This window comes from Ornithodoros turicata, chromosome 1, assembly GCF_037126465.1.
Source record: "Ornithodoros turicata isolate Travis chromosome 1, ASM3712646v1, whole genome shotgun sequence".
In the NCBI taxonomy this organism is placed as follows: Eukaryota; Metazoa; Arthropoda; class Arachnida; order Ixodida; family Argasidae; genus Ornithodoros; species Ornithodoros turicata.
The window spans coordinates 18,643,472-18,667,655 of NC_088201.1; the positions used below are offsets into that span (position 1 = coordinate 18,643,472).

Here is a 24,184-nt window from a genome sequence, read left to right on the forward strand (position 1 = left end):
GGGGTGTGATCTTTGTTAATACACCTATTTTACACCTTTAAAGGTGTGAAACGATTTAGAGTGTACGTTCCTATTTGGAGTCTGTATATTTGAATATGAATTCCTTGGATTATTTCAACTCATGTCTATTTAAAAGTCGATGAAATGAACCGAACTTGAGTGCTTTGTAGCACCAGTTGATATGTGTGCGGACACGGCACCACTACTGATTTTGTACTGATGTGCAAAAGCATTAGATGCATGCAGAACGATTAAAGGATGCAAAGAATTTCTCAAATGCAAAAGGCTGTCTCAAGAACCGCTGGAACAGAGGGATCTCTGTCCAAGCGTTTAGCTTCTTTAGGTCCTTCTTGGGGAAACCTTAGCATCACACATACACATATACAACAAGCTGGGTCGTGAGTCGAGATCTACGAGGGATTAATCGAGCTGGAATTTGATCAATGTGAGTTACATTAAATGCGGAGCATTTGTTGTCATGCTTTGTGTGACATGTTTAGATTAGAATGATACAGCCATGGAAGTCCGGTGTATTATGGTGAAGTAGCTTTATACTTGACAAAATATGACGTTGCACAACATCTACGAAAACATCTTTGCATAGATGAACATGTCGTGCATGTAGTGATCCTGAAATGATGATTCTGACATCGCACACACTGACATATCAGAACAAACGTTACATCGTCAGCAGTGCGCAGACATGTTAGTACACAGTGCAGCTTAATGCTTGTTTTCATGATGGCATGTTCACAAAATATGTCGTAGACCTCTGGATTCCTCTAAATATATATATATACAAAGAGCAGCATGAGCAAGGCCTTAGCGGTTGAGTGCTTCTCTGGCCTCTAAGTCTTCTCTGGAATATTTATGCATTTGGATCTGAAAGAAGAAACCATTAGTAGAAAACATTAGTTCAGTCTTTCTTCATGTGTAGTGTACCAATTCATATGTATCTTAGATGCAAAAGCTGTCTTCGTTCAACTGTGTTTTCTAGTAGAACGTGTACTTTCTCGAATAATTTCAATAGTTTCACAATGCATAGCACACAATCTACAGATTCTGCAGTGCTCCACAACCGCCACCAAAAGCCACCGCTCTTATCTGATATGGAGACATCAGGTGTAGCGCAGGATGACACCTATAGGACGGTGTTCGACCTAAGAACGGCACGAAATGTAGTCCGTCAACACGAACAGAGATACTCCGCCGGAGAAATTCGCACTTTTAGTCGCGACGTAGAGCGATGTTTGCTAGCTGTGAAAACAATATGAATTTTAACCGTAGGGCGGGGCTTAAACATGTAGTCCTTAGGATAACCACAACGACGGACGATCTCTATATCCCTTGCAGTCTCTCTTCTGTACACTTTCTATGAACCGTTTCTGACCTGTATGTTCTCACGTCAGTGAGAGCATACCTAGTGGGACAGTAGCCCCAGATTAAGCGTGGGCAAATATGCAAGAAAAAAGAAAACTGAATGCTTGAAACTATCTGCTAGAATTACAATGGCTTACTAACAATCATTCAAATTGTATGGCGCTGAAGCATGTGCATTGTTCCCCGCACAGGTGATGTTACGGGAGTGTAACGGTGTGCACATATGATGCGCCTGGCGTGCTCAACAGTAACAGCAGCTTTATTTTGGTTACAACTAATAAATGGCGGGAAACTCTGCCCCATTTCTCGAGGTAATTTGGTAATAAAGAGCTTCACAGTGATGACCGAAGTCATGCATTGTCCAGAAATGTGAGCGGTCCTTCTAAAGCCTAGCGCTGGTGAGCTGGATTTCACCATGGACCAAGCAATTTTGTCATAGTCTTGTCTCAAGCCTCACTGGCCCCAAGATGCACTCTCAATGGTAACATGACATCACCACCCACTCTCTGCTTTACTCCGTTGACCCCACATTGTCCCTTACTCTCTCCCTCCGAATGCCACGTTCCTTTACCACAGTCTTCCACCGCATGAGACTTAATATTGGCACCGGCTTTCAAACACCTCCTCGGTGTCTGCACATCCAGCCACTGTTCCATGTGTGGGGTGCGCAGTGACCTCCATCACATCCTGATGGTCTGCGGACAGTACGATCGCGAGCGCGCCCTCATGGAAACTGCTATCCAACGCGTCGATCAACGCCAGTTCGACTTGGCCAAAATTCTCGGGCCATGGTCGGACCCCTCACATTAGATGAAAGGTCTACGAGCTGTTGCTTAGTTCCTGTACAGCACCCGACTAATGGACGGACTCTAAAAGGTCACCTTTCCATCATCGTCACTTCTTCATCCCTTCCACAAGCGCAATGGGGCAGTGTACAGCCATAGTGGCGGTGAATGACCCTGTTAATGAGTTCCTTCAGCACTGGACTAATGATCGAACTCTAATAGGACACCTTTCCATCATCATCCTTTTCTCATCCTTTCCACAAGAGCAATGGAGCAGTGTACAGCCATAGTGGCGGTGAATGACCCGCCACATCATCATCCCATTTATGTGTGCGTGTTTGTGTCATAGTGAAAGGGCGAGAGTTTAGCTGGTTCCAAGGTGTTCAATAGTATATTGATATTTATCTCGCAAAAGCTTTACAAAAGCACACGTAATCAAGTTGAGATATGTTGACCACACTGGTAATGCCTTTTTTTACTTTCGCTGTTATGCGGTGGATATTCGTGGCGGGAACTCGGACAACATGCATGGGCATACCTTTTGCGCAAACAGTGAACACAGTGGCTGCTAATAGAGAGTTTTAGTACATCGTACGCAAAGGCGAGAGCGTATACGTAACAGATAGCGTTGGTGGTTCTGCGCACTGCGCGAAGCTCTCGTTCTGTTATGGGCGTGCGCAGAACCATCAACGCTATCCCTTACGTACGCAAAGGTGATAGCGTATACGATGTACTAAAACTCTCTAATATGATACCTCTAGTATTAGTACTCAGCCACCTAATGTGGCTGCTATCTTGGACATCGCAAGGATATGTTTCGTATATATGCTCAGAACGTAGACTATATAGGTGCACGGTTTCTGTTATAGTGCATATCACGGAAAATGTGCTTTTTGGTGGCATATATTAGACAGTGGCATACGGGGGCTTTTCACGACTGTTTCGATTGATTAGATTCCAACTGACATTGACTGTGATTGAATCACAACAACAATGGAATGCTGCGTGGAGCTACCTTATGGTGATTATGCTGAATACCATAGAAACTTCATTGAATCCCATTTCTTCGCTACATTAATTCGAGCGCTTACTTTACAGTCCTGAGCTGCGTACAGCCTCTTTGGCCTGCTGCTGATCGACTGAAGACGCTGCAAAGCAATCCCAGCGAAGCAGACAGAGAGGACAGGCGAGCTCCGCAGAATCCAGTCTAACATCACGCGCAAATACCAGTGAAATACCTGGGGGCCCTCAGTAAGAGCTCACTTTGACATCTTTAGACTGCTGGCCTTCGTAATCCCGGTTGTGAGAATAGGTAGCCTCTTCATCCCTGTAGTTGGAGTAGTAGCCGAATGCCATGAACACACAGCCGCCGATCAAAAGGAAGCCTCCCAGGCACAGCATCAGGGGACCCAAAACTCGGCGAAGGTCTGCACCGCGGTACCTGGAAATTGGAAACAATCATAACGACCTCAAAAAGCTAGTCTGGCTCATCCTCATCGCAACGCGTGTTGTTGGGGAGTATAAGTATGTATTCAGACGAGTGACATCCCCACGGAATATTTTAGCAGAAGAAAAGGCCACAAACAGCTCACGAGGCGGAACTTCCGCCTAGTCTCATGTTGAGAATTCGCACGGCACCGGAATATCGGGAGTGGCGCATCTGCGCATATCGGCACATCGGCCTATGTCGTCTGCTACGGAATATCTCGTGGCTGAGCCACAGGATATTCCCCATGGTTAGAAGGGCACGAAAAGACATGCCCTTGAGCATTTGCACACACGTGGCAGTAGAAAGCTGTGACGCTTTGCGTATCTTCCGCTGGAGTAGTCTGGGAAATATCGCTCCTCTCCTACTCTGGACAGCCTCAGTGGCCTAACTAAAGTAGGGTATGTACAAATTGCGCAAAAGTACCATCACCCATATAAGCGCAGTGCGCTAAATTCTTACTAGCGTGTAAACGCAACATAAGACCTTCAGGATGCATCTGTCACTCACTCGTCTCAGACCGTCAGGGAACAGTAACGGTAACGGTATATTACCAAAATTGGGGCCGGTAACGGTATCGGAAACAGAAACGCATATCATGCACCACTATCACCGGAAACGGAATGGGAAACGGAAACGAAAATGATATTCGGTATTGAATTCGGGTAATGGTTGCATAAGTATATGAAAGCGGGAACCACACATGTACAAGGTCTCACTCACGTGCACCTTCGCACATGGGCACCTTTTTCTCTTCTTTTTTTTTTTTGCTTTTTTTTTTGCTTTCCTTTCGAGTACACGAGTACTCATTTCAGTTAAACCCTTTCACTATTTGTAAACAGTGAAAGGGTTTAACTGAAATGAGTGACACGGCATGGCGCCACATGTAGCCGCTGACGCTGGGAACCCTAGACAACTTCCGGTTGTGCCTTCTGTTTCCGAAGAGCGAAAGGGTGAATAGACAGTGTTGGTAGACCGTTGATAACGTGGCTTCCGAAGTACCGTATCTACCGAACCCAAACAACGCATACAATTCTGAGTCATGCACGCTGCCATTGGTACCGGTAAATAAGAGTGGTGAGATAAATTCACGGTGACGTTATCAACGGTCTACTAACAATCTATTGTCAGTCGAGATTGTTAGCAGGCCGTTCATAACGTGATTTTCGAGGTACCGTATCTATACCGCACCCAATCAACGAATAAAGTTCTGGCATACGCTAAAATTGAGGCATGCACGCTGCCGTTGGTTCCCCTACGTACGATAATTTCACGGTGACGTTATTAGCAGTCTTCTACTAACACTCTCTATTGCAGCCCGAGAGTGTTAGTCGACCGTTGATAACGTGGCTTCCGAAGTACCGTATATCTACCGCACCCAATCAAAGATTTGATTCTAAGTCATGCACGCGCTGCCATTGGTTCCGGTATGTACGATAACTTTGCGTTACGTTATCAATGGTCTACTAACACACTCTATTGTCCGTCGAGAGTGTTAGTAGACCGTTGATAACGTGGCTTCCGAAGTACCGTATCTACCGCACCCAATCAACAGATTAGATTCTAAGTGGCATACACGCGCTGCCATTGGTTCCGGTGTGTAGGATAAATTCACGGTGACGTTATCAACGGTCTACTAACGATGTCTATTGTCTGTCTAGAGTGTTAGTAGACCGTTGATAACGTGGCTTCCGAAGTACCGTATCTACCGCACCCAATCAACAGATTAGATTCTAAGTAGCATACACGCGCTGCCATTGTTTCCGGTATGTAGGATAAATTCACGGTGACGTTATCAACGGTCTACTAACGATGTCTATTGTCTGTCTAGAGTGTGAGTAGACCGTTGATAACGTGGCTTCCGAAGTACCGTATCTACCGCACCCAATCAACAAATTAGATTCTAAGTGGCATACACGCGTTGCCATTGGTTCCGGTGTGTAGGATAAATCCACGGTGACGTTATCAACGGTCTACTAACGATGTCTATTGTCTGTCTAGAGTGTTAGTAGACCGTTGATAACGTGGCTTCCGAAGTACCGTATCTACCGCACCCAATCAACAGATTAGATTCTAAGTGGCATACACGCGCTGCCATTGGTTCGGGTGTGTAGGATAAATTCACGGCGACGTTATCAACGGTCTACTAACGATGTCTATTGTCTGTCTAGAGTGTTAGTAGACCGTTGATAACGTGGCTTCCGAAGTACCGCATCTACCGCACCCAATCAACAGATTAGATTCTAAGTGGCATACACGCGCTGCTATTGGTTCCGGTATGTATACGATAACTTTGCCTTGCTGTTATCAGCGGTCTACTAACACTCTCTATTGTCTGTTTAGAGTGTTAGTAGACCGTTGATAACGTGGCTTCCGAAGTACCGTATCTACCGCACCCAATCAACAGATTAGATTCTAAGTGGCATACACGCGCTGCCATTGGTTCCGGTATGTATACGATAACTTTGCCTTGACGTTATCAACGGTCTACTAACACTCTCTATTGTCTGTTTAGAGTGTTAGTAGACCGTTGATAACGTGGCTTCCGAAGTACCGTATCTACCGCACCCAATCAACAGATTAGATTCTAAGTGGCATACACGCGCTGCCATTGGTTCCGGTATGTATACGATAACTTTGCCTTGACGTTATCAACGGTCTACTAACACTCTTTATTGTCTGTTTAGAGTGTTAGTAGACCGTTGATAACGTGGCTTCCGAAGTACCGTATCTACCGCACCCAATCAACAGATTAGATTCTAAGTGGCATACACGCGCTGCCATTGGTTCCGGTGTGTAGGATAAATTCACGGTGACGTTATCAACGGTCTACTAACGATGTCTATTGTCTGTCTAGAGTGTTAGTAGACCGTTGATAACGTGGCTTCCGAAGTACCGTATCTACCGCACCCAATCAACAGATTTGATTCTAAGTGGCATACACGCGCTGCCATTGGTTCCGGTGTGTAGGATAAATTCACGGTGACGTTATCAACGGTCTACTAACGATGTCTATTGTCTGTCTAGAGTGTTAGTAGACCGTTGATAACGTGGCTTCCGAAGTACCGTATCTACCGCACCCAATCAACAGATTAGATTCTAAGTGGCATACACGCGCTGCCATTGGTTCCGGTATGTATACGATAACTTTGCCTTGACGTTATCAACGGTCTACTAACACTCTCTATTGTCTGTTCAGAGTGTTAGTAGACCGTTGATAACGTGGCTTCCGAAGTACCGAATCTACCGCACCCAATCAACAGATTAGATTCTAGGTGGCATACACGCGCTGCCATTGGTTCCGGTATGTATACAATAACTTTGCCTTGACGTTATCAACGGTCTACTAACACTCGCTATTGTTTGTTTAGAGTGTTAGTAGACCGTTGATAACGTGGCTTCCGAAGTACCGTATCTACCGCACCCAATCAGCAGATTAGATTCTAAGTGGCATACACGCGCTGCCATTGGTTCCGGTATGTATACGATAACTTTGCCTTGACGTTATCAACGGTCTACTAACACTCTCTATTGTCTGTTTAGAGTCTTAGTAGACCGTTGATAACGTGGCTTCCGAAGTACCGTATCTACCGCACCCAATCAACAGATTAGATTCTAAGTGGCATACACGCGCTGCCATTGGTTCCGGTGTGTAGGATAAATTCACGGTGACGTTATCAACGGTCTCCTAACGATGTCTATTGTCTGTCTAGAGTGTTAGTAGACCGTTGATAACGTGGCTTCCGAAGTACCGTATCTACCGCACCCAATCAACAGATTAGATTCTAAGTGGCATACACGCGCTGCCATTGGTTCCGGTGTGTAGGATAAATTCACGGTGACGTTATCAACGGTCTACTAACGATGTCTATTGTCTGTCTAGAGTGTTATTAGACCGTTGATAACGTGGCTTCCGAAGTACCGTATCTACCGCACCCAATCAACAGATTAGATTCTAAGTGGCATACACGCGCTGCCATTGGTTCTGGTATGTATACGATAACTTTGCCTTGACGTTATCAAAGGTCTACTAACACTCTCTATTGTCTGTTTAGAGTGTTAGTAGACCGTTGATAACGTGGTTTCTGAAGTACCGTATCTACCGCACCCCAATCAACGCATACAATTCTGAGTCATGCGCGCTGCCATTGGTGCCGTTGTGTAAGATAAATTCACGGTGACGTTATCAACGGCCTACTAACACTCTATTGTCTGTCGAGAGTGTTAGTAAACCGTTGATAACGTGGCTTCCGAAGCACCATATCTACCTCACCAAATCAACAGACAAAATTCTGTGTCATGCACGCTGCGATTGGTTCCGGTTTGTGCGACAAATTCACGGTGATACAATTAACTTCATGGTGACGTCATTGACGGGGTATTAACACTACAGAGTGTTAGCCAGACTTGTACGTATCTTGAGTACGTACTCAAAATACAGTATTTTAAATACTTTTTCCGGTATTTTGGTACTCTACTCAATACTTTTTGCGACAAGTATTTTTAATGTATTTAAAATACTTTTTTCGGTATTTGCTACTCAGTACTCAAAATACTTTCCTTCCTCGTCAAGCCATATCCAGCACGCTTCCCGCCGTGCCGAGATTTTCAGCTCACTGGAATTTAACCCCCTTTTTCTTCTTTTCTTTTTTTTCGGGAATTCACGAATCTGTCATTTATCCTCTTGTACAATAGGCTGGTCCCAAGCCTGGCCTTGCTTGTCAATAGCCAACTTTGTCCGAGAACCGTTCTATTCATATTACCAGGTGAATCACCAGGGGATTAGGTACAAGATAATCCCGACATTTATTTCCTTGGTCATCAAAGCAATAAACACATGCCAGAGGTTGAAAGACCCGAACCGACATGCAGGAGGGATTACGAAGTTTTGGGTCAGAACATATCAACAAAGTTTACTTGGGTTCACCAAAGTTCACCAAGGATTACTTGACACCAAGACGTTGCAAATGAAAGATATGCATGGCTAATGAAGTTTATTCCCTTCATTTGTAAGGCCACGTTCAGAATACGCGTTTCACTTACTGCTAATACTAAAGTACTTTAATGAGTATCTAAAATACTTCTTAGAGTATTTAGTACTCTACTCAAATTACTTTCAGTTTTGAGTATTTTGTACTCTATTTTAAATACTTTTTCCGTAGAGTATTTAGTATCTTATTTTAAATACTTTTGCGCAGTATTTTGTACAAGTCTGGTGTTAGCACGCTGTCGGTAACGCCACAATGAAGTTATCGTACATGCCGGAACCAATGGCAGCGTGCATGACTCAAAATTTTATCCGTTGATTGGGTGCAGTAGGTACGGTAGCTCGGAAACCACGATATCAACGGTCCACTAACAGTGTGTGACGCAACATACCGAACCGATGGATATTGGAGAGAAGCAAGTTTACCTGTCGTAATTTTCATCGGCTGTGGGTGGACGGACTTCGGTGTAGACGATCCCGGTGACTACAGCCCCCGAGATTAGCAGGAGCACCCCCACGCCGGCCAGGCACATGGTACACAAAGTCACCGCAGTCATATTGCCCACGCGGAAGGCTCGGAACTCCTCATGCGTCATCTATCACACAAGAACATCAATAAAGCTAGAGCTGTATCTACCACAGACAGCGAAACTTAACAGAAAGTAAAAACTAAATCCACACAATCGTTTTCTCGTCTGGGATGCTGGAAGGCAACCCTGTATCTACGCACCATTTAGGAACAATATTTTAAGTCTTGTATGTTTATATCCCCCCCCCCCCCCCCATAGCGACACATAGTTCACCCAACACAAAATCAAATTCAACAATGTCGCCAAGCATTCTCATGTGCGGGTGTATCGATCGCAAACTTCCACCGATACCACACTGATCCTTGTAAACTGCCTTTGTTCAACTCCCATGCACGCTGCTGCTAATGTCAGGGTCAGCATTTCTTAATATATGCCATCAAATTCCTTACCTTGCCTGGGTTTTGACTGGACAAGACACAGCAATGGCGTTTCAGAAAGGATAAACAGCTATCTTCTTATGTATCTGCGAAGAAAGAGGGAGTAAAGAGAGTGCGTGGTATGCGTCACCCAAACAGAGATAAGCATTATCACTACTAAATTCCATTTGACCAGCTCATTTGGAAATGCCGGCCGACTGACATCACGGTTCCGCTCAAGAAGACACCTATGCTCTTAAAACAGAACTTCACCGCATAGCACGCTCTGCGCCAACCATTGCCACGAATGATACACTCTTAGAAATGAACTTCACCACATAGCACGCTCCTAGCCAACCATCATCTCGAATGATATCGTTATCTGCCCTGATTTGTTGAAAACGGGAGGCGTACGCCTTTTTTGTGACAATTATGAACAACATAAGTGCCACAAAAAAGGCGTACGCCTCCCGTTTTGTTTGTTGAGCGCCTTCAAATTGATCACTGTGTGACATGTGTAGCATCAAACACTAAGAACCGTAAAATTTTCGAAGATATATCATTCAACATGATATCAATACAATAACATGTCTTAGGGTACAACTTGGGGGAAAAGATGTAATGCCAAGTCGGCTTAGTAAACGAAGTCCGCTCACACCTATTAGCACGGTCCTTCAATAGGCCTCTTTCCGTTTACAAACAAAAGACGCCATTGTTGTGTGGGCAACCACACGAACGCGACTCCCGATTGCCGTATGTAATTGCAGATTGATTCAGGTGTTGTCGAATGGTAATTTCTGGCAAACTGTGTCACATTATTCTCATTGTCCCGGACTCTCTGTTAATTTGTTTTGCTCACACCGGCCTTGTGACGTCACCCGCGGAAACTGGTCAGGAAACTCCGCTGGAATACAATAGACTGGGTCACTTAGGGATCAGGATCAGGATCAGGGTCGCCTTATCCCTTTTGAATTAGGGGCAGTTGCTCCCGCGTGGGGCGGTGGCGTCGTTCGGGGGGAGACACCCTCGTGGAGCAGACGATGTGTTCGCAGCACTGCGTGTTTTCAGGGAATATTTGATAAGCTACTTTTTGAAGTTCATTTCTTGTTCATGGCAGAAACAATTAATTCTCGAAGCGATTCATGATTTGAGCCGGCACATATCAGTTCAGTGGACGTAAATTTGCAGATTTGCCGCGTATATTACAACTTTCGTTTTTGTCTTTCTTTGACACGGATAATTTTAATTTTGCTCTCACTCGTGTGGCTCTCAATGAGGGCCGATAAACATATTATAGCATTTTGTTGCACAGTCACTGGGACCAGTGATATATTGTAAACTAATGGCGCTTTCCGTAGTTATTACGTGAGGGCGAAACTTTCCAAATGCGTGATTTTCTTGTTTTCCTCGTAGCAGTTTGTTGTAACTTGAACAGAGATAAAATTACGAGATGATTCTATTTCAGCGCAGACAGATAAGACTTCAGATGAATTACGTATAGAAATCCTGTATTTTAATCATCTAAAATGATCTCTGGCGGTATGACAGCGGTGGGGATACACATGCTATGAATCGTATGGCTCGATCGTTCTCGGCGAGGAAATATACTAATCTTCTTTTATATATATATATATATATATATATATATATATATATGTGTGTGTGTGTGTGTGTGTGGTGCAGTGCCATGCACAAGGTTTAACGTATCGTAGAGACCGTGGTACAGCCAATGCGCAATGGGGGCCCCATTGGGCATTGGCTGTACCACGGTCTGTACGATACGTTAAACCTTGTGCATGGCATGGGGCTGCTCGTTCGCTCGATGTGTTATGACGTTCATGTGCGGCAGCCGGCGTGCCGAGCCCTGAACTCCCTATCTGCCGACGGCGTAACGCACTCTCCGTGACCGCCACATAGCGTCTGGTACACTGACTGCGCTCGCGCACCGCGTTTCTTTCTTTTTCCTTTTTTTTATCTGCCCTCCGATTTGCTGCTGCGCAAGCTGCGCCACCAAATGGCGCACCGAATAAAATGCCAAGAACCACCCCGTGGCCTTGACAAAAGTTCCCTCCTGTAAAAAGACGTACGCCCCGCTCTCTTTTCTAATCCGAAGCGCTTCTCCCATCATTTGTGGCAGCGGTTGACACACAGCGTGCTATGCGGTGAAATTTGTGCTTAGAGTGTGAGGCGGAACGGCGTACATCACGCGTTGAAATAGTGTTTCGATAAATATTTTAGAGCGAGCAGAACATTGCAGAAACGGTCTTTGAGCGGACCGCGGCCTGTACAGTTAATCCTGTGCAAAGTAACTGAGTAACACCGAGTTACATTCGTTTTACAATTTTGACGAATAACTTACCCGAGAAACGCAGGACAAACGTGGAGATATTTATTGAAATGACAAATGAAATGACTGGTGTGGTACGAAGACTAGAAATTCTTGCTTAGTAGCATAGCATAAAAACATACCTGAACTGTGGCTGCAAAAGTGTCAGAGAAATCACAGAATGCATTAAAAGTGCCAGAGTAAAACGCTGAAAAGGTCCTTTCTCGCACGCAATGTAGCTCCTAGTGCATTACAAAGTACTTGCAAGAGTAATTAAGTTGAAGTTACAATTGCGTAATATCGAAAGTAATTTTGGAACCGAATTTTGGTTTGGGTTGGTAATTTTGTAATCTTGGAAGTAACTATAATTACTCATAATGTTATAATGTAGCGAATTACAGCGATCGGGTTGTATACTCTACGAATCTGGAGCGAACGCGTTTTCAGGGGTGTGGTTACCGTCTGGAATTACCTTTATACACTCTTAAAAATGAACTTCTCCGCATAGCACGCTCCTAGCCAACCATCATCTGGAATGATATCGCTATCTGCCCTGATTTGTTGAAAACGGGAGGCGTACGCCTTTTTGTGACACTTATGCTGTTCATAATTGTCACAAAAAAGGCGTACGCCTCCCGTTTTCAATAAATCAGGGGAAAGAACCATTTCATTCGAGATTGTGGTTGGCTAGGTGCGTGCTATGTGGTGAAGTTCATTTCTAAGCGTGTACGTCTTAAATCTCGACATTCAAGACCGTTATCGGTGTTTCCAGTTCTTTAAACGCACATCTGACGCCAATGTCGTGACCAATACGCTGACTGAAACCACGGCAGACATGCGTGCGTGCGATAGACTACTCACAAAATGGTTACACGTCTCACAGTGTTTGTAATCTCCCGCTATCTTTTGCGCTTGCGCAGAAAGGGGAAAAGATAGGACAGGTCAGAGAGAGAGAAACAGAAAGTTACGGAGGTTGTTACGTCGGCGAACTATGAAAAAAATCCATCGTGCTCTCTCTCTCTCTCTCTTTAAAGATTAATACCAATACCCGTCATTCGGTACCACTAAAAATTCTATAAGATAATGCATCGACGAAAAGCATTGTACCAGCAGCCCATTCCCCTAGAGCTCCTATAAGATTTTACAGCATTCCTCCTATTTTTTTTTTTCAATTATGTTATTTTGTATCAGTATACACGCCGGTATAGACAGGTGGGATATTTGTCGACTCCCACCCCTACGGTACTCCAACATCCCCTTCTAGTGAAAATCATACGCAAATTCCTCATCAAGGAGCGCAAGATTTACACCATAAAGATAGCGCGCGGTGGCGCTGCTGCAGCCAAAGCGTTCGGTACACAAAGTACAACGTAGTTTTCCTGAGAAGTGACTGTTTTTCTCGAAAACCTATTTCGTCAAACACATTTCTGCTTGTCATTGACCATGCATCCTGGATGGGCACCGACATCCATAATGTATACCTACACTCTTAGAAATGAACTTCACCACATAGCACGCTCCTAGCTAACCATCATCTCGAATGATATCGTTATCTGCCCTGATTTGTTGAAAACGGGAGGCGTACGCCTTTTTTTGTGACACTTATGTTGTTCATAATTGTCACAAAAAAGGCGTACGTCTCCCATTTTCAACAAATCAGGTCAAATAACGATATCACTTGAGATGATGGTTGGCTAGGAACGTGCTATGAGGTGAAGTTCATTTTTAAGAGTGTAGTCAGCCAATACCATAGGCTTTACCTTGAGCAAGCAGTTCAATACCGATGCCTGTGTCCCTGATCACATTGTCCTCTCTGAATGACAATACCGTCAGTCTAGACTGCGGCACAATACAGATCGAGTCTCTTGGGTGTGGTCCACCTGCTCTTATCGGAGGATATGATATACTCTCGTTAAAACATTGTCATCGGGCATTCCACGTTCAAAATACGCACAGGCTTGTTTAAAGCGTCTTTCAAGCCTGTACGTATCTCTTTGACCACACGTACAAACAAAAAGGTGATTATATAAACATTCCGGAAGTTATAACGTGCAAGCTCGCGAACTATTAAAAGCCACGATCTGTTCTTGAAACGTCTTGCCGTTATCCTCAAAAACGAACGAAAAAAAAAAGAGAGATAGTAATTATCCAATAGCAGAAAACAATTAATAAACGCATTATCAACTTACCGCCCTCGGATTGCAACGACAGATGTTTCCTTCGCGCTCACCTACGGAGTATGTAGCTGCCCGCTGTGCAAACGCCAAGTGCTGAGCAAAGTCTACTACAGAGATAACGGCCCGCAAACGGTTCTTGCATGCGTTGGAGTGCCTGATTCGCCCTTTGAAACTAATACGCGCGCCCACCCTGCAACTGCATTTTATCGTTCGTTGCCATGGAGGTTATATTGGGCTTCAACAGGAAATGACAGTTATATGTGTTTACGTGATGGTGTCGTGAGATGCGTTACACGAAAAATATCCACGAGGAATCTCTGCGCGGGTTTGATGTGAAGTTTCGGAAACAGCCATGGTCGATTATCTCAACGGCTGCCTATTTTGAAACAGATAAGGTATCTCCCCAGATATGCCAGCGACAGTCTGCGTTTCAAGAAAAGTTGCATTGATCACGAAAAATAGTGCGAAAACAAACTGTTGGGCAAGGCCACGACAAGTATTGGATTGGGTTGGAAAAAGAAAGAAAAATATGGAGAGGCTAGTCCAGATCCAGTCAGAACTGGCTACTCCAAAACGCGTTTGTGGGTGAAAAAATAGAGCCAGATAAAAGAGAAGCAGCATTGGGCTCGGTCAGTAGTTGGGAGGGAGACCACGACAAGTATGCTGCAGTTCAACCAAAACGGTTTACCTCTTCCCGAAATAAACAGAACATGTGTATCCGTACACCATATAATATGCTGCACATGTATGGCCATGCTCGCAACTCTCAATACTTTTTCTCGCAATGTGGACCGAATACGTTCATCATCCGCGATATGTGCAAAGTGGGTGTCCGCGGTAAATCGACCGGATGCTCAAAAGCGAGAGTTTATAAAAGTATTTATGAAGTGAGTTCTCGTTTGAGGGCCATTTTTGCAACGTTGCATTACAGATTAAACATGTTTATAAAAGTATTCTGTAGTGAGACGGGTACGTTCCAGTTGTTTATGTGACTTTTACGTGAGTATGAATACTCCTGTATAGTGTGCAGGAGAAAAGTTTCTTTTAGTCAAGCATATTGCTAATTGTTGTGTGTCAAAAGTAGACGAGTTCCAGACGGTGTTTCTCATTTGAATGCGCCTACACAAGATAAAATTGTATATGAGAAAAAAAAAACTGTACGAGTACTGACCACCATGCTGCTTATGTGCATGATGTTGTCTAGCGCTATTAGGAAGCTTTTGCGAATCATTTTCACTCAAATGGTTTGTGAACAACGAGAATTGGCCGAGGCGGACCACAATTAGGGACGACACAGACACGTAACCCTCACACGCGTCCAGAAATTAACGAATTCAAACAACACAGAGAAAAGAGGTGCTGGCGATCCCGGCGTCAGAACCTCTTTTCCCTGAATGGTTTGTGAACAGTTTGGCTGCGGCGCAACAGTCAGTAGCAAAACTGTTGGGTTCTGTTCACTTTCTTTTCTGGTGGGTAGGACCGTGTAAGGCCACCATGAACATATGTCTAACATGTTATGGACGGGCTTTCGAGTTCCGCATGGATCGATTTCTGGCAGTATATATTCTTTGAATCGAAATCAATATCCCCGCATGTCATGGACGTTAGGTCACGACTGTCATGTGTTGTTGGGGTTTGGACTTATGCATGTAAGGACTTGCTTTTTTGGACTTCCTGTCGTCCACTGGATTGCTCCAGACGCTTTAGTTCTTTTTTATGTTTTCAGGGTTTCATGTTTTTTACGGTTTTCATCCTTCCTTCGTCATCTTCACATAATGTTCCACGTGCAATGGGGTAGGGTACCGCACCCCCGCGGTGAAACACCTCATCTCATCGTCATCATTTATTGTTTTTGTAGTTGTTGTTGCTTTTTTATTTATTAGCACAAATTATTAGACGTCACCTCGATCATTCGTCCTCAAAAAGGGCGTTCAATACGTCGGTTACGTCCCATTCGAGTTACATGAAAAGAATCGGAAGCTCGTTTGTTCGTGTGATTGCGGCGACATTGCTGGCGACATTGCTTTGCAGGAAACCAGGATTCTGTAGTTATATGTTCAATCCGGTGGTGGTTTCTCCAGAACGCTGTTGTCCCTTCCGTTCAACACGCGAAGGACTTGTAATGGTACGATAAGCGCAAAGTACACTCTAAAAACAAAACTTCACCACATAGCACGGTGAAGGCCAACCACTGCACGGGATGATATACCTTTATCACGCCCGATTTGTGGAAAGTGCGCGGGGCGTACGCCTTTTTTGGGACTGCATACGTGTCCCAAAACGGCGTACGCGTCCCGTTTTTAACATACGGGGGAGGGGGGGGGGGGGGCAGAACGATATCATTCGGGATGGTGATTGGCTATAAGAGCGTGCTATGTGATGAAGTTCTATTTTTAGACATACACTTTTATGTCGGCACAGTTCCCTTAGAAGTCGGCCCAGGACGCACATTTCTCCAGGGCGTCAGTCGTGACGTTGCCCACCTCTTTGAGGCCGACAACGCGGCGAGCCGTTCCATCAACACCACGATCTGTTTTTAGAGTGTATCGAAAAGATTTTTTTCAATTGAATTATCTGATTTGGTCAAAAGAAAGTACACGCTGAAGATTAATACACCAAAAATTATAGGACGGTTACGACTCGTGCAACGCGAAATTCAGCCTCAGCTGTGCGTGTGGTGAAATGAGGCCGGATGAAAGTGTGTAGACAAAGTTATTTAAGTGTGATGAGTATTTATTTGTGGTCGCTGAAATGGTTGGCGAGGTGAGTGGTGTCCTGAACGAGGGGGCTGTTCTGGAACACCAAGTCTATATGCATGAGCCATGTCTTGTTGTGGGTTGGCGGATGTCGGTGCACAGCGGAAGGTCCAATTGTTCGCGCTGCCTCTTGCTTGCCCTGGTCCTCTCGTAATCTGTGGGGACTTCAGTGCGAGCCACAATCTCCGGGGCAGTAGGAAAAACTGTAGAAGAGGGAATGCCCTTGCGGATTACCTTTCTACCAGCGACCTTGTGGTGCTTAACACTGGCTCGCCCACCTACATGAGACCTCCACGCTATGTCAATGCCATTGATCTCACTCTGGTTTCTCTTGATATCACCCTGAAGTGGGAAGCCAAAGCGGACACATGGGGCTCGGATCATTTTCCTATTCTCCTTTCCCCGTCATATAGGAGTAACGGTGCCATGAGAACGAACATTGTCACAAACTGGGCAAAATTTAGGCAGGGACTGACTGCAGCCACCACAGATAACTTGCTTAATGGTATTCAGAAATCCCTGGCGAACAGCTCAAAAGCAATTTCCTACCCGACCCGTATAGGCCTGCACCTGATCTTCAATATCTCAGCCTTCGCGCAGCACGTAGACGGGCACAGAGGAGGGCTCCGAGGGTAGGTCTTCAAGCCGACTGGATCTCTTATAAGCGTGTCTCGGCCGCCCAGTGGCGACAGTTCAGCGAGTCCCTCCACGCCCATACGCCGACCACTAGGGTCTGGAGCACTCTATCGGTCGCGCCTCAACGTGACCCCAAGGTCATAGCTGAAGACTTTGCCAGGGAATTAGCGCAGGTCGCCTGTTCCAGTGACCATCGTCCCACACTTCGGCAGTCTGTCGCCGATTATTCTCCGCCGGACGATGATATCACCATGTCGGAACTGCAATACGTCATTCGAAGCCTCAAATGACGGAACGCGGCAGGTCCAGATGGAATCCCCAATCAGGCACTGAAGATTCTGGGTGAAGAGGAGCTGGAGGCTCTGCTTCATCTATACGATTCTGTCTGGGCCTCTGGAGCCATACCGCCTGACTGGAAGCATGCTATAGGGTGATACCAGTCATGAAGAAGGGTAGACCTTCCTCGCAGTTGTCCTCCTACCGTCCTATTGCTCTAACCTCATGTGTCGGCAAGCTATTGGAACGGATAGTTCACAGGAGGCTGTGCTGGGTCCTGGAGCGCGACAATCACTTCACTGAACACATTACAGCTTTTCGAAAGGGTTGGTCTGCTTCTGATGCCATTGCTGAAGTGACTACATCGCTCAACGAGGCAGAGTCAAATGCATTTGCCCTCGCATTGTTCCTTGACGTAAAGCAGGCCTATGACTCTAACTCACGCGGCATGTTTGGCTGCGATACAAGGTGCTTGTATCGAGGACCGCCTGCTGAGATACCTCAGGGACTTTCTATCTGCCCGTACGTTTGATGTATGTGTCAATGGGCGCATGAGCTCCAAGAAAATGTTCCAACGTGGGGTCCCACAGGGCAGTGTTATTTCGCCCACGCTATTCAATCTGATCATGACTGGAGTCTACCGCAGGATCCGCCCGTCTCCGTATACCCTTCAACTTACCATCTACGCGGACGATATCCGCCTCCGCGTTGTGGGAGACAGCAAGGAGAAGCTTCGTGACACCGCAGGAATTTCACTGAACGGCCTCATTGCGGCACTTCTTGAAAGGGGGTTAGTTTTATCGCCTGACAAGTCTCAATGCTTGGTTGGCATTCCCCGCCGAAAGTATGTGGGCAAGGGTTTTCCTAATGTCTTTATCAACAACACCCCCATCCCAAGATGTGAAGTTTGCCGTCATCTTGGCGTCACCATTGACAGTGCTTTACTCTGGTCTAGGCTAGTGAACCAAACGGTGTGTAAAGGCAAGAAGGCTCTTAATTTACTCCGAAGGATCAGTGGCAAGCCATGGGGCTGTAGTTCAAGTTCGCTGCTCACGCTGCACACAGCCCTCATTCTCTCGCGTATCCTGTACGTGTCACCGTACGTACATCTGGGACCTTCACAATGGCAGGCTCTTGCGCGGCTCCTTCGGTCAGGAATAAGAACAGCGCTTGGAATTACCCAGCTTCTCTGGGATTACCCAGACTTACCTGGAAGCCAAGGAAAAGCCCGTTAGTATATTCATTCCGAGCTTATAGGGGGCTCCGGTACTTAGACAACTTGGCCACGTCCGGAAGCAAGCACTCTCTTTTTTCTGCCCTCGTAAAAGGGTCACACACGTCCCTCGGCCGCTTGGCCAGTGAATACGCTACTAGCGCCCTGGCCCACAGTGAGCTATCGCCTCAGCATCCTGCTGGGCTACCTTCGGTGCCGGCGGGAGTTTGTACCGGGTATAACGCTCTACGTTCCGGGCATCCATAAAAAGAGGGAATGTAGCCCCCTGGTCACTAGAGTGGCGGCTGAGAACCTTATAAGCGACGTCACATACTCTAGTATTCACTGATGGCTCTATATTGACGACGTATCAAAAGTTCCACTTGTGCCTTCCACATCCCATCAGTGAACGTAGCCTGGCTTCTTCTTCTTCTTCTTTCTTACAACGACCATAAACTTTTCGGTGCCCACGGTTCCCGTGGCGCCATCTATAGTCCGAGTATGAGCTTTTCGGCGCAGACCACAGGAATTTTTGAGGAGCTAGGACAATAATGCTGTCGCATTGAAGCACCTTGTGTCCATTGTTGCGGTTCGTGGGCCCGAGCGGTCTTGTGCTGGAGGTAGTCAGGCAGGGGTCCGTCTTCAACAACAACAGATGTTTATTTACATGTTCAGCGTCTCAAGAACAGACAACAAGCCATCATAGCCGCGCTCTTTTGCAAATTCACAGGATAGAGGAGTCACATGAACCTTGTCCAACCAATCCGTTGACCGGTCACAGCCCGCCAACTGTCACTCCAGACGTCTCGAGGTCGCCAGGCTGTTTGAGATCTCGAAGAGTGACTGTCTGGGAGATGAATAGGGAGCTTATCCCTAGGTGACTTTCTTAGGTGCCCGAAGGGAACAACGTGGAAGACTGAGTCCATTCACTAAAGTGTTAGCTGCTCGTCACAACCCACACGGTTGGCACCACATAATGAATGGCTTAACCAGAAGTAGCCTTAGGTGTCCTCTTTTGGAGTACGTGTCGCGCAGCTGTTGTCTTTGTCTCAGGCGACCACCGCATTGACTGGGCCAGTCGCAACTCTGGTCGCAGCACCATGCATGGATGTTCTAAAGAACTCGTATATCTGCTCGGCAACAGCAGCGGGGCAGCACTCGGTAGCTGATTTTGCCACATGATTCAAAGAGCGCGCTGAACAAGGAACCCACGTGGCCAGGGGGGGGGGGCGAGGGGGGTCTTTTTTTTTTTCTTTCAAGGAATAGTCAGTCAAAAAAAGACTGCTTGTTGCTCCTTAGTAAAAAATTTCAAAGTTAGCAATCAAGCTCCAAGGGCAGTCAAAGTCAGACACCGAGACGGTGGGGTCACCTATCTTCCACCGTCCCACCCAGGATGTCACTGTCTGTTGAGAAGAGTGGTATTCTGCAGGTAGTTGAGAAAAGCTGCTGTTATACCACCGCTACGTGTGGGACCTAGTAAGGTTGCCGAGAGATGTTCGAGTATTCGAGGCTGGTTAGGAGAGACTTGAGCGTGCCACTGGAGGTCTTTGAAACGGCGACAGTCGAGAAGAAGGTGTCGAATGTCTGCCTTAACGTTGCATGTAGAACGTAGGGGGTGGACAACGGCGTAGTGACGAAGATATCTCGGAAGTAATAATGGGTACGTATACTGGCTGACGAAGCGGGTATAAGGACCAAAGGTTTCTTTGTCGCGCAGAACGTGGGCCGAAAGTTCTCGCGCCTCTGCCAAAACGCAGAAGGTCTGTGTTGTCTTGGGCACATCTAAAGCAAAAGACTAAGCCTTTTATATTGGGCGTTGAGTAATGCCCTGTCTCCGGAACTACAGAGCTCGTGAAACACCGGTAGGCTATATCTTGTGGTGCCGAGTGCCAGCGAAGAGTAGACCTGAGGGAGGTCAGCACTGGATAGGCCCCAGAATGATACACAAAAATAATGTTTTTTTCTGTTGTACTAATGCTTGAAGACCTTTGCACTTTCCACTCATGGACGCAGCGAGCGACATCCTTGATCTTGATATTTATGTCATGTGTGTCGAGGTCCTGCTCCTGGTCATCCGTACGACAAACAAACGAACAATTTTATTGTGAGATGAATGGAGAGTTTCATCCGTACGAATCTTTCAACTGGTGTAGTATATTTTCCAAGTGCACGAAAGTTCTTGCTGCATATGAGATTTTTGTAAAGCAGTATCGTTTACGGAAGAAACACGCCCCGTCGGCCCTCCCTTCACTCCGGCATTGTGTGTATGTGTTGTAAGGTATTGCCGGAAGGGGGCCGTGGAAGTGTTGGGAAAATTGCCTTCGACCAGCAGCATGACCGAGCAGGTTAAGGCGTCCCGCTCGTTGGTGGTACACTCTTAGAAATGAACTTCACCACATAGCATGCTCCTAGCCAACCATCATCCCGAATGACAACGTTCTCGCCTCTGATTTGTTGAAAACGTCAAAATAGTCTCCGCCTCACGTTTTCAACAAATCTATAGATTTGTTGAAAACGTGAGGCGGAGACTATTTTGTGCGCATTATGCACGGCACAGAATAATAGGCTCCGCCTCCCGTTTTCAACAAATCAGAGGCGAGAACGTTGTCATTCGGGATGATGGTTGGCTAGGAGCATGCTATGTGGTGAAGTTCATTTCTAAGAGTGTAGCCAACGTCGTGCTGAAGACTGGGAGGTGGTGGTTTCGAATCCTACCACCGGCTGTGCTGTCCTAGATTTTCCATGGGTTTTCCGAGGACTTTCGAATGTTGGCACGGTTCCCCCTGAAGTTGGCCCAGGACGCATACTAACCCTGTCCCCCACTCCTTCCTGCTGTCCTCGCTTCATCTGTCCACACCTGTAGGCCGCTCATAGCCAGTTGCTATCCCCGTCGCAACAGATTCTTTTTCTTAGAGTATTATGCAAAACTACAAAGGAAATTTTACCATTGCTGTAAAACATGCATGAGCGCAATACACAGGGTCACGCGCGGGTTCATTAGGAATGTAATTTCTTTCTCTGGCCCTCTAAATATAATTTGGAAATGTTAAAATATGAACGATCACTATTCAATGCGATTTGAGAAGGCTTCTTATTCCATCCCCCCTCTCCCTTCAAAATAATAAACGTTCCAGAACGGTGACTGCACTGTAGCTTTCCTGCCCTGCCTGGAGCAATGAAAAAAATAATAATTCAAAATAATCAACTGCAACAATCTGCCCATGCATCTGCCCATGGCTGGGAGGGAACAAATCAAGATTCAAGAACACCAACCACATCACCAGGCGACCAGTCACCACATCTGTTAACATCTAACCGCTGGTCTAACTGGTCTGTGCATCTAACATCAACATCACATGACTCCTAGGTGGCGCCAAGAGCGACTTCCGGTGCCGCGGTTGGTCTTTACTGTGCTGCTGGGGTGAGGGGGAAGATCTAATTCATGGAGGTAAATGTAAATATTAAGCTTACTGCTTGCGTATTCATCTGCCTTTATGTAGTGTGGGGATGTGTTTATTCTGTTGCAGTGGCAAACGAATGTCGGCAGTGCTGTAGTTGTCAACGCCCAGTTGTATGCTATCCCTAAGCCTAGTTTGCTACCAGACACAAATTTAAATATATAACAACATATTCTCAATAATTTGTTATCAACTGACAGCTGCAGACTTCACTAACGCTTCTCCACCGTTGGTCTCTAACGCCGTCGTTCGTACCGCATGAAACCGCACTCATTTGTTTGTGATTAAACTTAATCAATTTGAGGCCACAGTCATGATGTAGAGCAATGTAGAGGTAGATGATCCACTTATTTAACTAGCATAAACGTTATTTTGCTGTTGCATTTGCTTGAGAGGGCAACGCCGCCTTCAGACAAATACGCATATCGGACATCAAGCGCTAGCAGCGCGCGCCGCCGTTTCGTTAAAATTAGGTCAGCTGAGTCACATGCATTGTAACCTTTAATTTGCACAAAAAACAACTTTTATACAGCGTTTTGAAATAAGCATCCTCCAGGTACTATCTTTTGCTCCTGTGCTATGCACTCCTACTCAAAGGTGAAACAACACATTGGTATAAAATGCCTAATCAGTAATGTGACAGTTGCGCTGATGTTGCAGCGACTGAGCGATGTGTCAGTTTTGTATTGGGTTATACATCGTTATGCGTGATCAGCGTCCGCAATGGAAAGCCGCTAATACAACCAAATGGCAAATCCAATAGCTGCGCTGGAAAGCCCCCAAATCCCCAATAAACACATTAGCCACTGTGACCTTAATTTGTGATAGAACAACAAAAAATGATAGAATAGTCTCCATTCGTGTTATTGCTAGTGAAGTTATGCTAAGTATGCTATTGCTGTGTGTTGAGTCTTCACCTGTGCTCTGCATAGGTAAAGAAGGTCGACTACAGCAAACCTATTTTGAACTTCTTAAAGTATAAAAGTATCCTTTTCTTGCTGTTTCCTGCTCCAATTTATGAAAATGCTCTGGTGCATGTTGCTTATCGGGCTTAACAATGACACTAATAATTTTTGAAGGAGAATTTGCGTTATTATCAGAAACAATGCTGTGAATTTCACAACCAAGCCTATTATTCGCTCCGAGATCGAACGGTGTCGGCGCGCTGCGGAGAAAGTATGAACTACCCTAGTGTGGATCAGCTTCCTCGCGTTTATTCTGCGTTCAGTGCAGTAGGTGGAACGTTGGGGAACCGAACAGTATCGTACCATCACGGCACAAGTGATCTTCCGGTGAATATACACAAGAATTACGGAAAAGAACCATTAACTCCGAACATCGGCCAGCGTGTCATCCACACTAGAAAGGTGATGGTGTCGCCCCCTATAGGTCGATCTCGCAGCGAATTGCATGAGGATATTGTACAAACATGTCTTGCTAAATGCGGGCATTTTCTAATGTACGTGTGGGCAACCACTTTCATGTGTTTTTGCTTGCACCACCACCCTTTTGACTCCTATTTGCCATAATTTTGCATGACAGCTACTGCCTCTCTCTGTGTTACAGGAATGTTAAATATCTGTGATATAGTAAATAGCCCTTTCTACAGTGTTGACAAACTTGAAACTGTAATAAATGTTTTTTCACGTTGGCTGCTGCTCTAGGAATTGGACACCATTCTGTGAGAGCCCAGTACAACGTGGAAGTCGTATTGCACCTTTGTCACACAGACATGTCATAGTATTCTTCAAGCTGTCA

The 24,184-nt window shown here is 45.7% G+C and overlaps 2 protein-coding genes across 5 annotated transcripts in view; one reads left to right on the forward strand and one right to left on the reverse strand.

Annotated features, from left to right (window-relative positions):
• Positions 1–531: 531 nt before the first annotated feature.
• On the reverse strand, positions 532–14,291 carry LOC135377577 (uncharacterized). 3 transcript variants are annotated; one of them, XR_010418132.1, is made up of 6 exons: positions 14,100–14,291; positions 9,618–9,691; positions 9,065–9,234; positions 3,429–3,606; positions 772–882; positions 532–568 (listed from the first exon to the last, which is right to left on the reverse strand). XR_010418132.1 is itself a non-coding variant. In XM_064610097.1 (5 exons), exons 3-5 carry the CDS (start codon positions 9,232–9,234, stop codon positions 823–825), a joined length of 408 nt encoding a protein of 135 aa, XP_064466167.1. In that variant the 5' UTR covers positions 9,618–9,691; positions 14,100–14,289; the 3' UTR covers positions 532–822. The 3 variants fall into 3 exon arrangements, 2 of the variants coding, with proteins under 2 accessions (XP_064466167.1, XP_064466169.1); XM_064610097.1 differs by having other exon boundaries at positions 532–882; positions 14,100–14,289; XM_064610099.1 differs by having other exon boundaries at positions 532–882; positions 3,404–3,606; positions 14,100–14,258.
• An 8,031-nt stretch (positions 14,292–22,322) lies between these two features.
• The window catches only part of LOC135377578 (oxysterol-binding protein-related protein 6-like), a 34,696-nt gene continuing 32,834 nt past the window's right edge, over positions 22,323–24,184 (forward strand). The window contains exon 1 of one of the 2 annotated variants that reach the window (XM_064610100.1): positions 22,323–22,416. The gene's annotated coding sequence lies outside the window, so the exon portion shown is untranslated. Of the gene's footprint in view, positions 22,423–24,184 lie in introns of both variants that reach the window. The other variant, XM_064610101.1, reaches the window with a different exon arrangement.